Source organism: Dendronephthya gigantea, unplaced genomic scaffold (genome assembly GCF_004324835.1).
Source record: "Dendronephthya gigantea isolate DGI-Jeju-01 unplaced genomic scaffold, DenGig_1.0 000011F, whole genome shotgun sequence".
NCBI classification, from domain to species: domain Eukaryota; kingdom Metazoa; phylum Cnidaria; class Anthozoa; order Malacalcyonacea; family Nephtheidae; genus Dendronephthya; species Dendronephthya gigantea.
In genome coordinates, this window is record NW_021163021.1 from 3,096,283 (window position 1) to 3,115,696 (window position 19,414).

The window sequence follows — 19,414 nt, forward strand, 5'->3', positions numbered from 1 at the left end:
TATTTCAGATGTTAAAAGTTTAGTTTTATTATTTAAAGTGTTTTGTGTGGAAGAAGGCAGCATTATAAATTTGTAATAAGTTTTATTCAAAAAGAAGAATTCAGAAGGTAAGATTTATATTTTTGTACTGTCTTTAATATAGTTTATAAAGTTTTTGCATGTCAGTTGAAATTCTCGCTAAAAAATTTATTCCATGCACTTTTTATTTCATTGTATATAGACATGTCAAAGCAACTGACTCTTTTTGGAAAAAGGGCAGTCCCTGCTTCCTACTTTACGAATCAAAAAGTGATTATGAACGGTTTGTTAATAAGAAATGGAGCGAGTCAAGTGAAAGGTTTGGCAGAAAGCAGAACTTTCTTCAATTTGTCCTTGTTGAGTGGGAAAAAATAAAAAACGACAAGGAGAGACTTGTAAAATACCTTGAAAATGAACGTTTTTTTCAGCCCCCAACAGTTACTTCCATGTCAAGACCTATCAACCCTTTGCTTTCAAAACCGGCTATTGTTTTGAGAAAACAAAATACAACACGGCTTCCTAGAATGAACATAGCAGAAACTTTAAATGTACCCACATCATCTTGTAAAAGTTATCTATTGTCCCAAGAATTTCAGATGATAAAAGCATTTCTTTCTGATATCGCATTCAAAAGACTTGACGATTTCTTTACTGACGATATAGTCAGTGAGGATTCGCTAGTGAAAACGTTAGCTTCCATCTCCTTTGATTGGAAAACTTTCTCCTCACTCCCTAAAAGTTATCTAAATCAATCAACTCAAATATAAAGTCTAACTTGCGCGAAATCAATATTAAATGCAGTGAACTTGCTATGATCTTTGGCGAAGTATGTAAACTGCTCACAAATCCTACCATGAGGGCTGCCCTGATCAGTGAAACGTACCTTAAAAAAGCTGAAAAAATCAAAGAATTGATTTGTATGATAGGGATCATACAAACGAAAATTACTAAGAAAGATCTTTTGTCTAACCTTTGTAGAAGACTAAAGCAACAGGCAAACAACTCTACATCGCGTAAGTCTGGCGAACTTCATAAGTGCATTTGCTACAACAACTCTAAGTTATCGTGGGAAGACACGTTCGATGTCTTCTTGGACCATGAAAATTCCAACCTTGCACTTCATGAACCACTAACAACAATGCAGTTGACCGAGATTGGGCAAATAATATCTGAAAATATTGTGACAACTGTATCTGAAATTGAAATCGTCATGAACAATGACTGTCTGCACCAAATTTTAAGGCACATGCCAGTCATGATTGTAAAGACTGAAAAGTCTCGTGTCTCGTCTAAATCCTGTGAACAACCATCATTAGTCTCCAGGTTCCCTGATTTGGTCGATGCAGCTTTTGAGTTTGTGAAACAACACAGATTTTCCGCTCAATGCCGGAGAAGAACCGAAACTGGGTACTCCTCTGGTGTAACAGTGGCGGAAATTCGACAGCATCTACTCAAAGAGACTCCAGGATTAAGAGAGCATGGCATATCTCTAACGAGATACGAAGACTATTTCAAGCACCAAATAAGGGAAATCGTGCCAGTAAACGTTATCATTGTCTGGTTGATGCAAGAGTCGCCACTAAATCAAACCGTTACCAAGAGTTTCATCCAGATAACCATTACCTTTTCAGTAGAAACAAGCACCGCAGAGAGTTCTGCACGTTATTTAAATCAGAAGCATGTATAGTAAGCATGGATGAAATGGCAAAAATATAAGTTGGTGCCCCCGCTGTTTCTCTGTATCACCAATTGCGGCGGCTATGCGCTACAATGGATATGCCAAATTACGCAGATCATGATTTCCCTGTGCCAAATTACTTGTTATCTGCTTCAGATGAGTAGTAGTTTAATTGTCTAGCGTAACCGCCTAATAAGCATCTTGGAGCCGTGATTGAAATGCAGGGGAAAAAACGCATAAAGTTATTCATTAAACTAAATTACATGAAGCTGCATGCCAAAAAAGAATATTGTGGGTAAATGTAGAGCTCTTCCTTGTGAAATGAGAGCACTGGAGATTACTAATAGGGCTTAATCTTCTTTAGGATACATGTTCCTCGAAGAAAAGAATGTGGCGGAGCCGATTTTAGAGGAGAATGTCAATGTAGATAACCATTTTCAAGACAACGCTTACGATAAAACATCTGAGACAATTCAAACGAGTGTTGCTATAGACAGGATTGAAGATGCGTTTGGTGTTAATATTAGAACTGGGAAAGCAAGCAACTTTTGGAGTGATATGGTTTCCCAGGGTAGAGAACAGTTGAACATTACAGCTACTGAAAAAGAAATTTGTTACAGCATTCTAGAAGAAATCGATCACAACATTGGGTTCTACTGCCAAAAGTTCAAAATGGAAGCCAACTTTATAACTGAAATGTGCAAGAACATCGATGACCAGCTGCATACTTGCAAAGAACATCTGGACTTAATATCAAGTGGATTGAGCAGCATTTTTCACTGTCAAGTAGTGCAACTGAATAAGCTAAATAACAGTTCAAAAGTTTTTGAAGGACGATGTTGTAGCAATTTTGAGTCACCGAAATATATTTCGGTATTTTTCCAGAAGACGGGCAAATTAAAGTGTGCTCTGTAACTTTCAAACGAGAAACGTTGGAAAAATATAAAGATATTCCACTTACACCTGAGGATATAATATATGATGGGGTCGGGCGTGCTCATCTTAGAACACCATATTCTGGAACTGCTGACGTTTATATACATTCGCACAAGTATAATGCTACATCTGTAGCAACACACGTTACAGATTTGTATGAAATGCTAGAACCGGTCCGAGGAAAAAAATCAACATTTATGTGCCTTGGTGACGGTGGTCCAGATTTTAACCCTTCCCATATCGCAAATCAGTTATTTTACTACCGCCTCTTTAAAAAACTTGATGCTGACATACTCACAGTCATGACATATGCAGCTAAAATATTCTGCTTTCAACCCGATTGAGCATCTATGGGCACCTCTAAGCAACCGGTTATCTGGTGTTGTTTTTTCCCCATTGGTCGATGGGGATACAACTGCGCCTGCCCTTCAAAGTGGTATTGATGCAGCCACAGTAGGACAAAAAGAAGGCACTATATTCAATCAAGCCATGGACGATATCAAAGATAAGCACTGGAAGGATTTTTTATTTGATGGATTTCCTGTCTGCACAAAAGTAATTCCATGCGACCATGACAACTTGCTCTTTAACCCTTTGGAAGGGAGAGCGACATTTTTGTCCCTTCCCTAACTGGGGAAAGCGACATTAATGTCGCTTCCGGTTATATGTTTTAATAATCAATCAGAATGGGAGGTAGGCAGTATAATTTTGATGATTTTTTATGTTAGCATATTTTAACATAATTTAAATATGTAATTCGGTTTGAATGGTCGGTATATCACGTAAAAAATACTCGTAAATCGTCGGTACATTGGAGCACACATGTTTAAAATATTCAAGATGGCGTCTGAAGAAGAAGGTAGAAATTCAAGACGTAAACGATCATCTAATTTAACTACTAATAACGTGTTTAGCTTATTGGGTCTTGACAATGATACAAATAATGAAGAATCTGACTCGGATAGTGGTAGTGACCTGAATATGAGCGATATTGAGCTTAATATTAGTGATGAATCTGATTGTGATGCTAATGTACAAAATGTTATTGATGTTGACACAACTGTGCCTCATACTAGTGCGAGACCCTCTCAAGAAAAGTGGAAAACTATTTCAGATTTGGAAAACGATTCTGCATTATCTCTTGGTGAATTTACATGCTCCACTGGACCAATCTATACTCCTAGTGAGGACACTTGTGCTGTTGAATATTTCAACCATTTTTTTGCTCCTGTGGAGGAAGAGGGCCAGTCTCTCTGGGAATTGTTAGTTCGGGAGACTAACAAGTATAAAGAACATTATGTGCGTAAAAACCCTATTCTCAGTCCAAAAAGTAAAGTACATAAATGGGAGAATGTTGATGTAAAAAAGATGAAAGCTTTTATTGGTATTATCCTAAATATGGGGCTGGTAAAGAAGCATACTATAGAGTCGTACTGGAACTGCAAAGACTATTCACAAGATACTCCAATGTTCAGGAAAGTATTTAAACTAGACACATTCAAACTTCTTTTGCGTTTTTTTCATGCATCGGACAATGACTCAGAACCCAAAAAAGGTGATGCTAACTATGATTTAACATACAAATTTAGAAATGTTCTGGAACATTTGAACTCTACCTGGGCTCGAGAGTTTGAATTAGGACAAAACATTTCTATTGATGAAACCATTGTTGGTTTCAAAGGGAGGCATCATCTAGTAAATTACATAAAAATAAAAAAACATCATCAGTGGGGACCCAAAGAATACAATCTTTGTGATGCAGAGACTGGATACTGTCACCAAACTGTGTATCACACAAAATCTTTGAAAGTTAGCCAATATGGTCAACCATTTGATGTTTGTGATAAACTTATGACAGGCCATGGCAATAAGAATAATCATCTGGTGGTAGATAATTATTATACAAGTATTGCTCTATGTGAGGAGATGCTGAAAAAAGGCATCTATGTTACAGGCACAGTCCGAAGCAATCGAGTAGGGCTGCCTGATGATATAAAAAAGTACTAAAGAAGAAAGGTGATATGGTAGCTGCAAGGAAAGGACAATTGCTTGCAGTCAGTTGGGTGGACCGCAAGCAAGTGCGTCTCTTGTCTACCCATGCTTCAGCCAGCACAACAGAAGTTGAAGGACGTGGGGGTACTAAAAGGATTGTGCCAAATGTTGTCATTGAGTACAACAAAGGTATGGGTGGTGTTGACCTTTCTGACCAAATGACTGATCAATATGCTTGCGAAAAGAGGAAAGTAAAATGCTGGAAGAAGGTAGTGTTCCATTTGATAGATAGAACTGTAACTAATTCATATATCTGCTACAAGTGTAACCCAAATATCCAAGGAAAGTGCAAGACACATCTGGAATTTTTGGTTGAACTTGTACAGGGTCTGATTGGTGGCTATGAAGAACCGAGAAAGAAAGTAGGTAGGCCAAGCCTTGGCTCTCCTGAAGCCAGGAAACTGCAAAGGCACTTTCTTCAAGTTATCCCGGACAAGAAACGAAAGAAATGTGCATTGTGCGCCCAAGATCGAGACAAAGGGTACAAGGGGACACGCATAACAACATGGTGTTCAGATTGTGGAGTTGGCTTGTGCAAGGGAGATTGCTTTTATACTTATCATAAATAAACTCCAGTGGATGGGAAATATATTAATCAAGTCATTGAACTAATTTTTCTTTCCTTTGTAAACAGTTATAACTCAATTTTAGGCATTTTAATAGTAAGTCGCATTTTAAATCACTTTGTTTCAAATAAATTCACCTGCATGCAGGTGACCTTGAAAAGTATTCACCTTTAAAAGGGTTAATCCCCGAGCTGGTGCGGAGCACTGTGCGAGGGTACTAATTCCGCCCGGAGATTGGAATTACACCCGGAACCCGGGAGAACATAGCGAAATCCAAAGTCACCCAAATGTCATGGACGTTCAATGGTCATGGTACTTGTGCGCATGCCCAAAATTTGACGTGTGACGACTGGTAATTAGCAACTTGCTGATTGGCCAAGACTTTGAAACGTTCGTGTTTCAGTGAACAACGTCAGCAATTTAACTGTCATTTTGCAAACTATTTTTTTAAATAAATGTTTCGAAAACACAATATGAAATGTGGAATCAAATAACAGATAAAACACTGGGAAAAGTTTAAAATATTATCAGAACTGGAAGAATTAGCGATGAAAAGGAACAACTGGTTTATAATCCTTGAAATGGTAGGAGTCTATTTTGTTTATTTCGAGGTTTCTTTCATGTTTGCTGTACGAATACATTTTTATTATGAGCTTGGTACAGTGTGTCGTTTTGCTTGGTTTTGCGAAGACGTGACCGACTATTTAAGGCTTTACATCATCGTTTTAACTTCAAAAAGAGTTCTTAAAAGTGTATTTTGGAGTTTTAATATAACAAATATCACTTTAAAGGTTTATAGAGTCGACTGCAATCACTGCATGAATTTAATAATCGAAACACAACATTCGACGTTCACTGCCTGGTTATTTATATTATTTGTGCTGTTTTGATGTTTTGAAGGTTTAGCTATAATGGAGTATTAACTCTCACTTAAACTGTGAAAGTCTATAACTTAATGCAACGGAAAGCAGCAGGAAAACGGGTGATTTCACTTCACCTTTACGACTGTATTGGTTTCCGAAAAATTTGAAACATCAGCTATCGGCTTTACATTTAGGACATTTCATATGATTGAAGGTTAGGTCTGGCTAGCTCAGGAAATATTTTGCTTCGTTTGAAATGGCGAGGGGTTGCTGTATGCATGTATTTCTAGAAATTATGATGCCGTAAAAGCTTGTCTTAAAAGTCCCGTGACGTTAATAACTCTGGTATAGCACTGAGGAGTGCAGGCTAGTCCTGTACGAAACAGAACTGTATGCAATAAACCACAGAAAACCATGTCTTTTACTTGTTTTATATATATATAGATATATCCAAAGAATTGACTGTAACAAAGAGTTCACAGAACTTGACAATGGTTGGAGGGCGCTCAATACCATTACCGGCAGAGCGAAGATATATTTATTTATTACAAGACTAGCTTAGCTAGTAAGCTAGTCTTTTAATAAATAAATATATATGTGTATATGTATATATATATATATATATATATATATATATATATATATAGATATATAGATATATAGATATATAGATATATAGATATATAGATATATAGATATATAGATATATAGATCTATAGATCTACAGACCTATAGATCTATAGATATATAGATCTATAGATATATAGATCTATAGATCTATAGATATATAGACATATAGATATATATAGATATATATAGATATATATAGATATATATAGATATATATAGATATATATAGATATATATATATATATATATATAGATATATATAGATATATATAGATATATATAGATATATATAGATATATATAGATATATATAGATATATATAGATAAATATAGATATATATAGATATATATAGATATATATAGATATATATAGATATATATAGATATATATATATAGATATATATAGATATATATAGATATATATAGATATATATAGATATATATAGATATATATAGATATATAGATATAGATATATATAGATATATATAGATATATATAGATATACATATATATAGATATATATAGATATATCCAAAGAATTGACTGTAACAAAGAGTTCACAGAACTTGACAATGGTTGGAGAGCGCTCAATACCATTACCGGCAGAGCGAAGATATATTTATTTAATAAAAGACTAGCTTAGCTAGTAAGCTAGTCTTTTAATAAATAAATATATATGTATATATGTATATATATATATATATATATATATATATATATATATATATATATATATATAGATATATAGATATATAGATATATGGGTATATAGATATATAGATATATAGATATATAGATATGTAGATATATAGATATATAGATATATAGATATATAGATATATAGATATAGATATATAGATATATAGATATATAGATATATAGATATATAGATATATAGATATATAGATATATAGATATATAGTTCTTTCTTTCTATAACTTGTTCATACTCTGCACTTTCACAAGCTGCGGCTGCTTCAGCTAAGGCAGCCAAACTAGTGCGGATACTTGATGAGGAAGATGATCGCGAACTGCGGTGCGTTCAAGATTTTGCGCGACGTGAAGGGGTTACCGAGCATCTATCAGATTGTATGGTCTTTGTTTTCTTAATTATACTATATGCTTAGTAATTATACTATATGCTTAGTAATGTTTTGTTCCTTTTGTAACCAATCAGCTTCTTCTCTAAAAATCCCATATTTATCTTGCTCAAACAAACATCTCAGTTCACTTACTATGAGTTCGTACTCCTCAATTATCTGTGTTAGATCTTCTATTTGTTTCTCAGTAATGTAGTCTTCGTATTCTTCGAATTTCTTCACTAATGCAGTTAATTTGTTGCATTTACAAATAGCTATTTAGAGTTTGTCGTTGACAGTGTTTTGGAACACTTTATTTGACCGAGTAATTGTCCTCTTTTGTTTCTCCATATCTCCACAAACTATGTTTTGTACTTGACTGGGCTCAGACAAGTGCTTGTTACCTTGGTTACTCATGATCGTATGAATGTAAAGGTCTGGCTTACATTCTATACAACATTTCTTTATCCTTTACGATCAGAATTTTTACTGTAGCGTTTTCAACACATCACGAGGTTGCTGATGCATCAAGTTCGCATGTTTTAACCACTCAGTTGTGCACAACACTCCATTTATTAACATTGATTTATTGAAAAAGGTACACGTAAACAGACTGGTAAAAACTATGAATAATACAAAGAATATGTAAATAAGAGCTAAAACTACAACTAAAATTGTATAAAAAAGGGTGCGCAAAATAATCATGACGTAACTTATTTCTGATATCGACGATAAACTTAAGCTATAAGGGTAGAAAACTTGTTAGACTTAGATCAAAAAACAAAAAACATGTTCGCAATGTTTCTTTTTTTGTCTCCTGCGTCCGCAGAACCATAACCAGCGGCAGTAACCACATACTTTATTTAACTAAAAATATAAACTTTAATAAACATCACATATAGTGTAAAAAAACACAAATATGGCAATTCCACTTAATTTTAATTGAAAAAAGCTTACTTTGAAAAACACTACATAGTCACCTCTTCTTAAGGCCTTTTCACTGGCTTTCCTTTGATTTTCAGTGTAATTCTACAAATTTTAATATTATCTGATCATTACTACACCCTAATATTACACAACCCTATTTTACATTCATTATAATCCAGATATATTCATACAAAATCCTCAATATTCAAGCTAAATGGAACAAATATACTAAATTTAAATGCCTAAATGCCTTCCTCTTCAAGGGATCAGAGATCTGTATTTGTATTGTTTAAATTATTTTAACCAACATACCATCAATATTAATCAATTCCATGGTCATTCCTTCTAAAAAAATCCAATTAAAAAAATGCATTACAAAATGAAAATGGTAATAAAGGTTTAATAATACAGTTGCATGAACGAGTGTTGGTACAAGTGCCTGGGACCGTTTAAAAAAATTCCCGAACGATAATTTTGCTGTAGTTTCACAGAAATTGCGGTGTAACACTGGCAAAGAAGTAATATCTAAGAAGAAAAGTTCTATCGTAAAGCTTGTCAAATCGAAGAAGCACAAGAAGGGATTGGCTGATATTGCAAAGAACAAAACAGAAAAGCAGACGATAGTGGCATGTCTTGAAAGGAGGAATAACAAAGAGAGTAACGCTGGATCAACTTTACCCGCTGATATGCAAATTTTCCATTTTGAAGTCGTTGAATCATTTCTCTCAAGCGGAATACCACTGGCGAAAGTAGATGAACTTCGACCATTGTTAGAAAAAAATGGCCACCGATTAACAAGCCGTTCCCACATGAACGAGGTTATCCCATTGGTACTTGAGAAAGAAAAGAACAAACTAAAGGACGAACTCCAAGGTGTCAAGCAAGTTTCAGTAATTTTTGATGGTACTGCAAGATTGGGAGAAGCGCTTGCTATCATTATTCGCTATGTACAAGACAACTTTAAACCCACTCAGCACCTCGTACGTTTAGAAATACTTGCAAAGGCCATGAAAGGTGAGGAGTTGGCGCAGAGGTTGATGTCTTGCCTGGCAGTGGAGTACAAGTTTGGCCCAAGCGTCGTGATTGGAGCAATGAGAGATGGTGTGTCTGTCAATGGAGCAGAAATTAGCAGTTGGTAACAGAAAGTAACCTCTCAACATTTTTTGTTATGATCCAATTTAATAGCGAAACCACTCCATCAATGCAGCTGAAAAGATGTTCTAATAATTATAGGGTAATTTTCTAGCTATGTATGTCTCTTAGACTGCAGTATGCAGTTTGCTAAAACTCCCTATTTCTAGCTGCATGAACAATCTTGTAAGGCAGCTTGAGGTCCCTAAAACCCATTCTTTTCCAGGACAATCTAGCTTCATTCATATCATCTACCTTTATATCATCTGAATCTATAGCTTCTTTTCATTTCATGTCTGTTTCTTGATCATTTAGGTTTTCATGATGTAGGTATGCAGTCCAGAATTCCTCTGGACTGCATGTACGGAGCATAAAATTATCCTTTGGGATTTACTATATGCCTGTCTGATATACAGGGTGCATCAAAAAAAAGGAGACCTTTAGAAATCAAGCTATTGTTAAAATTTAAATGCCTTTTCAATTGCATTTGCACATATGCTGAACCGTAGTGCGTTAAATATTGATGGCATGCATGCATACATTAGAAAATGAATTGACGTTTGTACACAAGATTGTCTGCTCCTGGGAATTTGAAAATAACTTTAATAGCATTCTATTACGCTACTCATATTACGCTATCACGAATTTGAAAATAACTTTAATAGCATTCTATTATGCTATCTCATTGGATACTTATTTTACTGTGTTTTTCTTCTGATTATTATACAAGTTACCTTTAAGTTTTTTAATGGTGTGCCGTACAGTATATATAGATAAGTTTTTGAGTCATTTGTAGTTAAAAAAAGACATAGTCTCTTATAATATACTCAGTCTCGGGTGGTTTAAAATAATCACTTTATTTAGATGTGCATGTGCTATATAAATTATACAGACTATCACAAATATAGTACACTAAATAGAAGTTACTATCGCAAGGAAAGTTTTGCCGTGGAAAGTGTTGGGGAACATGACTGTCATTGTATGGTGTTGTCTTTGGTAGAATTAGTGACATACAGTCACATTAAAGAATATTAGATATTTGAGAGATTAGTTAGATATATATTTTTTATAAGTAAGGTCATGACATCAGCGTATTTCTATTTAGCTGTGTGATATATATAATGCACTTTTTTTTACTTTTCAAGAAAAATTCTTATGCTATAAAATTCTTTTAACAATATCATTAACAAAGATTTACAATAAGAATTTTTAATACTTATCACCACACAAATGAATATATTTATATGTATTCACATGGCTGTTGAATCTGCCTTTGTATGGCTGTTGAATATGCCTTCGTATGGCTGTTGAATACTTATCACCACACAAAATTATGTAATGCTACCGGGCTAGCCCGCCTCATGTGAATAAGAAAATAAACTAGCCTGGAAAAGCAAGCTAGCCTGGCTCATATGAACAGGGCTTTACACGATATTGACTATACTACACCTCTCTTACAAAATTATTCAAACCATTAAGTTAGGTGTGTATTTTGCCACTCCCCATTTAGACTCCTGTTTGCAGTTTGCTAAACTTTCTATCATCGCACTAACAAGATTGCGAAGCAGTTAGTTTGATTGAAAACCACACGCCATTTGCATTTTGGACAATCTAGGTCCGTCTGTATTCTGATTTCCTGCTCTAGGTTCATTTTGCTCCCGTATCATTCAGGTTTTTAAAGTGCCTATGAAACGAATTTTTTTATTCAATCATTTGGTACTTTCGACAGCGGAGAATTTGAATTTGACTATAAAAATGTCCAATTCGAAATACAAACATGAGTTTTTGTACGTTTTTGTATCGATTTTGCAATAAAAATATGGTTCGGAGACTGGGAACAAATCAGACAGATGTGATGTAAAGCGCAGGGCACAGCGTTCTCACTTTTAAGGAAATTTCCTTAAACTAAGATTACTTTTCACATTTTTAACCATGCAGGCAAAATCTTCATCTAATTTAACTTGGTGCGCATGGACTCCATGGACTTTCATTCCCTTGTTGGCGTGCATAAGACCAACCAGTGTTTCTCTCTTTAGTGCATTTCTTATGTTGGTTTTAATCAACTTCAATAGACTGAAAAGTCTCCTAACGGATGCATTTGAGAACGGCAAGGACATCACGCAGGCGACAACTTTTCGTAGATTTGGATACTTGAAAGATCCGTTGGTTGTCTTTGTGTTTAGTCTCTTCTGCCAGAAAATATGGGACGGTTCATCAGGCATCAATTCGGCTGATTCCTCCAAAGATTGCCTTCTCCATTCCAAGTCAGCATGTGCCCTGTTGGCGACGTTGCTTGGAATGAGAAATTCTACTACGCGAAAAATTGGATCATTCAACATAAAGCGAGATCGTATTTGCTTGACTAGCTCAACGAGAAACTCTACACAAGCCTTCTTGACTTTGAGCACTGAATCAAGATCATCTATACATTCTTGCAGTGTACATGTAGCCAAGATTCCCATGTACATCCTATCTAACTGTAATCGAATGTCCATCCGATCAATGCTAATCGTGAAGGGATCCTGAGTCCTGACCACGTCCATGAGAATAAAGTCGCTGAGAATTTCTTTCAGTAGCTTCCTCACCGCTTCTCTAAGATGATGTAACATTGGTGCAGTAGTCTGGAACATGGTATTAAACTCATTTAGACGATGTAGCTGAGTGCTTAGAAACTCTGAGCAAGAACAAACTTATTCACAAAGATGGATCATATGGCAGCTACATTTGATTGTTGAAACATGAGGCACATCTTCCTTCAAAAGGGTTGAAACACTTAGATTCTCCCCGAACATGACATTGCATGTATCTGACGAGTAACCGATGATGTTGGTAAGAGGTATCGACTTCTTTTCAAAGATCCCCTTAATCTCTCTTTGTATAGTCCCTTCGCTCCTGCGTCAGTGGCTTTAACTATATCCAAAAATCTGGTTACTGGTGTTAAGTCCTTTTCGTCAACATACATGACACAAACTCCTAACTGCTTCTCTGTGGATACGTCAGTAGTTTCGTCCGGGATAATGCTGAATCGCTTGTGGCGCAGGATCTCAGTTAGCTCGTTTGCGTACAGTCGGACACCTTGACGAATTACATTCATACATTTGGTGGCCCCCATTTGTGTTTCTTGAAGGGCCTTCGACTCTTTTCCATTCTTAGGGGCTCTTGCTTTCATCTACTCTAGAAGTTGGGGGGTCAGTGTAAGTGGAAGATTGTGCTCGGCAATAAAGGCTGCTATCTGAACTGTCGTGGTCTCCTTGTAAATATCCACTGATTGTTGCTTTTGAATGCTAGCATGAAGGCTGGTTTTTTGCATGTAGACATGCTTGCTTGTGCTGCGCAGAAAGACCATGTCTTTGAAGAGCAGTTTTTGAGCAAGAAATTTTTTTTGTGCATACCTTACACGAAGGCTCACTCTTTTCATTTGAGGGTGCAATTAGCCAGTCTTTAAACACAGGATCCTGCAACCATTCTGAACGAAATTTTTATGTGTACAATTTTTTCACTCTTTTTTTAGGTGGACTAATTTCTTCATCTTTTGACTCCGAGTCCGACATGCTCCCTTCTCAACCTTTGTCTTGATTTATATATTGTTTATAATAACGATAATAATAAAACAGTTTTTTACACTAACTAATATAAAACCAAAACAATTTTCCCACCTTTTTAGTAAACTACACTAGGTCCCAGGCTTCATATCTGGGAACCTGGAGATTTAAGGAAATTTTACTCAATCTGAGGAATTTTTGTCCTTAGTCTAAGGATTAAAAAACAATAGTATGTGAGAGCCCTGGCAGGGCACATGAAATTGACACAACGCAAATAACGCAAATTCTAAACAAACAATATAGGACGATGTAGTCGAATAGCAGTAATAATTCTGTTGCTAATTCAGATGCAAACAATTTAAGCGAGTATGTATGTGATTCTCAATACATGCCATATGAAGACGAACCATTAGCTCATCAGGGAGACGATATAATGGTTGATATTAACAAGGGAAAATCTGAAGAAGTTGATATCGATTAATGGCGTGACACCGGTTATTCTATAGAGGCTAAATATGACCAAGAGGATAAAGTAGATTCCTTGCATGTAGGCTTTTTTCAGTTTGGTAGTAAATAAAATACTTAAGAGTTTGAGCTTCTGCAATTTAAAGTGAGAATTTAAAGTGACAAAAGCAATGGACTTTATATAGGTATATCCGTGCTGTTGGTTATAGGTGGTTGGCAAGATGGGTCCATGTTTGAACCTCGAGTCAAAAAGCGCTTGGTGTTACTGCTATCGAAGCCTTGTAAATTGCTCACAAAACGTTTAGAGAAGCAACTCTCGTCAAAATGCGCCGAGCACAACCATATTCTTGACGAATATTTTTCTGGGTCGAAGTCAGACCGATGTATTCAAACAAATTGGACCCGATGTTTTCGTACAGACGAATCTTTAAAAAAACAATGCATGCTAATACCTTGTGTGTCGCCACTATTTGTGCACAAGTTCTGATGTATAAAAACTTCCCTGAGTTGTTTATCATAAAATGCGCTTAGCGCGTAGTGTAATCTTGTCATATGTTGCGATTCACGCAAGCCTATATAAAAGTTAAACTAAACCGCTTCGTCATATTGAAGTTGTACGAAGGTTCAATTTGATGTTTCGAGCGAGACTCTTTGTTATTTAGAGTTTTATAATATGCGACAAGACTGTTTGAAAAGTCGAGATTTCGTGTATTTCGTATAAAAGTAAGAGCTTATGTTATTGTGTGTGCCCTGTTCTTTACGTCATCGGAAGTATTTTGACGCCATTTGACCGCGCAGAAAGTGAACCACATTTTTTGGCCAAATCGGCTAGTTTAAACCCCAATAACTTTTCTTTAAATTATTTGTAGAGCTTGCGACTTCAACATAGTCGTTTGTACACTAAACACTTCACGAATATGAAATAAAAAATTTCATTTCATAGGCACTTTAATGGAAATCAATACGAGCCTTTCGAAGAACAGAGTCTAGCAAGGGGAACAAGTATGAAGCACAAAATTATGCTGAAGGTTTTATACTATGTGCATGTTGTGTATAGATTTGAGAAACACAAGATAGATCCCTTAGATTGTCAAATGTGGAAGTATTTCTAGCAAGACTACTCTGTATATCAACATCTGGCGTTAGATATTGTAATACGGAACTGATAACTTATTTAGGGAATATATTGATACGGTTTGAGTCATTCGTCGTTATAAAAACCCATGTCAACATTTTTTTATACTAAACTAATTGGAATTTCAAGATGAAATTGCTAATTTAACACAGGAAAAAAGTTCTACTAGCTTTATGATCTGGTATAAAATAAGATTTTTTCACAGAGACTATCTATCATACAGCTATATTTTGGACTGCAGTTCTACAAAATTGCGTTGAAGGTTTTATACTATGTGCATGTTGTGTATAGATTTGGGAAACACGAGATAGATCCCTTAGATTGAAATTGTCAATATTTTATGCTATAAAAGATCATGTGTCCAAACAACGATACAGTTTTTCTTATGAATTATCGATGATATCGATGAGTGTGTGATTTTGCAGTGGAAAGATTTGTAGTTGAATGTTTATGCATGGCTTTAGTAAAATGATATATTTATATGGGCTGACCTTTCAACCTTAGGTGATTTACAGGAGGGGTTGAGAGGAAATACTGCCAACCAATAATTAACAGCTGGTGATGACAACCTTTGATGATAGCTTGTGCTTCGATCCTTAACATGATTGTTCCCGAGGATCTTTGTGGTGGGTTTTTAGACTATAACGTCCATTTACTAATGTGCTGCTAGAAAGAATATTCATTCGTTAGAAAAATGAACAAGTTGGGTGCGAATAATAAGAATAATAATATTAAGAAAAGACAACATATAACAACAATTTCTGCACAGTTCCTTGGCTGGAATTAACGCCGGTCGTAATGTTGGTGAGCGTTTGAATATTACTACTGCACATGCCACCAAGATCAATACCAGCAGCAATGCAACTCATGATTGCAACTATTAGATTCAACAGACTAAAACTTTCGGGCTTGAGTTATCTTTGAACAGTGAGATCGATGAGAAATAAGAGTCGATCACCTCACAGCATTGCTCTGCAAAATTACTTTTTGCTGTCTAGATTGCTGTCTGACTACTAATGTAGTACACTCAATGCACCATTTGGTCTATGGAGGTTTCTTCAGCCTGGATGCATTTTTGCTGGTCGTTCTTCCAGTTTCTTTCAACTGACTTCTCACTATCATCCTTGCTAACATACATTCTTAATAGCAAGAAAAGAATTGGCTCATATAAACCGCCATTGACATTGTCAATAATTGCCTTTCTAGCTCTGACTTTTTGTTTTTTTGAAAATAGACTGTGCTGAAGAATTGCACATTTGCAATTCTGGAATCCTTTAAGAAAAACGATGAGCAACATCTTACTCTTCAATGATTTGGCTCAAAGCTGAAATTGACTTCAATCTTGGAATATGTGTCTAAGGGCAATTCTTGATTTTGGCTTAAGCAATGATGAACCAGCGTTGGTTCATATAGTTGATGCTCTCCACTATGGCGCATACAGCTATTTTGCTCACATCTGAGAAGCCATGGTTCTCAAAGGGCATGGTGATAAAACTTCTCATCCTAAATCTTTGATCAAAGACGACACGTTTGCACAATACCTGGAGCCAGAAGGTAAAATTTAAAGGTAAAACTTTAGCTAACAAACCTTTCTGAACTTCACCCTTACAATTACTATCATTTGAGGCAATAATCCAATGATATCATACATGCTGTTGATCACTGTTGTCACCTCTCGTTTCGTGATGGGTGCCCAAACATTTAGACATGCTGATGTGTGATGACATGATAATATGCTTATGCCTACTGTGTCTTATTCCATGATGATCCTAAGATCATTTTCTGATCTCTCCTGGTCTGAGTTGCAAAAATTGTTCAACCTTTCTCCGGTAGGATTTCAAGTTTTGAACACCTTCCTTAAATTGATGTTACCTCCAGCCTAGCCCTTAACTGTTTCTTATTTCCCGGTAAAGGCACACCATGTCTGATTTTGTACCAAGAATCTCGGTTTCGCAGAAGCTTTTGCACATTCTCTTTGTTTACATTACAATGAACCAAGTCTCCTAGAACTCCTTGCCTTTCCAACGGTTATTTGTTTGAATACCTCCATGTGAATTTCTTCATAACAAGCTCCATGTTTAGGTTGGACAGAAAAACAAAATTGTCCGCTGATACAGTACATATTTTAAATATTTTGTTGCCTTGGCAACTTAGTCCTTTGCCCATACATTTGTTTCAATGACCTGTATTTTGTTTAAGTAGTTGTGTTTCCAACTTAGTATAATAAGATGAGGCATAAGAATTTGAATCTGTATTCCACTGACTTTTGCAAGTGATTTTAAATGGATTTATAGCATTGAAATGTGCCACTAATGCTGATTTATTTACTTAAGCTATTGTTTATTGCCGTTCATGGAAGTATTATGGTGATTCTGCCAGTACCTGTTATATCTTCGAGCTTGACAACATAGTGCATGATTCCACCATTATCGATAAGCGACACTCCAAATCTTGTACATGAATTGTGTGGTGTTCGTGTATGGGTAGGCTAAGATATATTCTCGAATGTACTCTGGATTTGTTGAATTTTTAAACGTTTGTTATTGTTCATGCACCATTAAATACCTGTATCACATGTTATCTATATATGTTCAATACTTGTGAGGACATTCCATGTGCATGGTGCAATACTTGTGGGGACATTCCATGTGTGCAATACTTATGGGGACATTTCATGTGTGCGATACTTGTGGGGACGGTGTGTAAATACTTATGGGGACACCAATATATTGAGAAGAAAAAATAGTAAGATTTGCTACATTTATCTTTTTGGTCAATTGTTTGTCAAGTTAAACATTCAGAACACAGATGTGTTAATTTTAAATTACTATTGATTTTGTGCTTACTATTGATATTGCACTTGTGGGGACAGTTTTACACTGACATTCAACCAACTTGTGGGGACAGCGTGAAAAAATTCACAGAAATTTCTTTAACCCTTTTTTAACAGGCTGTGATAATTTTTTCAGATTTAAATTATATTTGCCATATAAGACCACAAATATCAATAGATAAAAAAATTTTTTTGCTACATTTTTTTTCTTGAAAATACAAAAACTGGGACTTTAAAGTCCCGCTAGGGTTTTAGTGTCACTTGAATAAAACGAGTAAATGCTTAAAAAGTCACAATTAATTTACTAACAATTTAAAAACTATCAACAAGAAAAAATTAAAAATAGATATATGCAAATAAGCCTTGTTGTAGCAATAAAATATGCACATAGATTGCTCAAACTGTTTAAAGCTGTAGGGCATTGCTACAATAGTTCGTGGAAAGTTGCAAAACAATTCTTCCGTTCATTACAACATAAAAAGGCATGGCATGATGAGCATTTGCTATGCGGCCGTGATTCAACGCCATTTCTTTGGCACACCTGACATCTGCCATGTTTCTTTTCAAATGTGACCCAATGCACACCTCTGTTTGGCGAACGTGCTGCTCTTGCGACAGAATACTCTTTGGTCTGCCAATCTGTGGGGAACGTCCAAGTAGAATAAGTGCGTAGGCAATTTGTCTCCTGAAGTTCAAAACTGACAAAGATTGCCCTTCTGTAGGCAATCTGAGCATTTACCACTGTGCAATCCAGGATTCCAAAAAATAGGCGGTGCTACCACTTCTTTGACCTCCTGTTTAGACCTTGTATTGCACAAAGCATATCTGCTTTGTCAACCCCTCCCATATGTTGTTTGTAGTCTCTCACAGCAACAGGACAAGGCAATTTAAGTTTTGAGCCATCTTTCTGAGTTCGGTGTACAGTAGACATTTCAGCTCCATGGAAATTAGATAATACCAAAACAGGTTTGTTGTCTTGCCATTTAAATATTATGAGTCCGTCTAAGGACACTCGATAATCAGCTTCACCACGAGTTAGATTATTTTCCATTCCAACAGGCAATGCTTTACGAATTGAACGAACTGTCCCACAAGCATGCACACCTTTTACCTTCAGACACTCAAGCAATGGAACTGATGTAAAGAAGTTATCAAAGTATACTTAGTGGTTCATTAGAGGGTCATTCTCAAAAACTATTAGTCGTATCGAGCTGCGACCAAGCTTAAAATGTTCAGCGCGCGATTCTACGTCGTTTGAGATCAACTTCCGGTTTGATGACGTCACTTCCGGTTTAATAACGTCAGTTCCAGGCTTGATGACATCACTTCCGGTTTTCGAAATAGCCGTATCTCGAAAACTATTGGTCGTATCGAGCTGAGACCAAGCTTAAAATGTTCAGTGCGCGATTCTACGTCGTTTGAGATCAATTTCCGGTTTGATGACGTCACTTCCGGTTTGATGACGTCATTTCCGGGCTTGATGACGTCATTTCCGGTTTTCGAAAAGGCCGTATCTGGAAAACTATTGGTTGTATCGAGCTGGGACCAAGCTTAAAAT

At 35.9% G+C, this 19,414-nt stretch overlaps 1 protein-coding gene across 1 annotated transcript; it reads left to right on the forward strand.

Moving 5' to 3' along the window:
* Window positions 1–3,472: 3,472 nt before the first annotated feature.
* On the forward strand, window positions 3,473–4,639 carry LOC114518721 (piggyBac transposable element-derived protein 3-like). Its single transcript, XM_028538721.1, has one exon. It carries the CDS (start codon window positions 3,473–3,475, stop codon window positions 4,637–4,639), a length of 1,167 nt encoding a protein of 388 aa, XP_028394522.1.
* The last annotated feature ends 14,775 nt before the right edge of the window (window positions 4,640–19,414 follow it).

Bases quoted from the DNA above. Each gene is read 5' to 3' on its own strand.
- LOC114518721 (XM_028538721.1), top strand. From the start codon at position 3,473: ATGGCGTCTGAAGAAGAAGGTAGAAATTCAAGACGTAAACGATCATCT.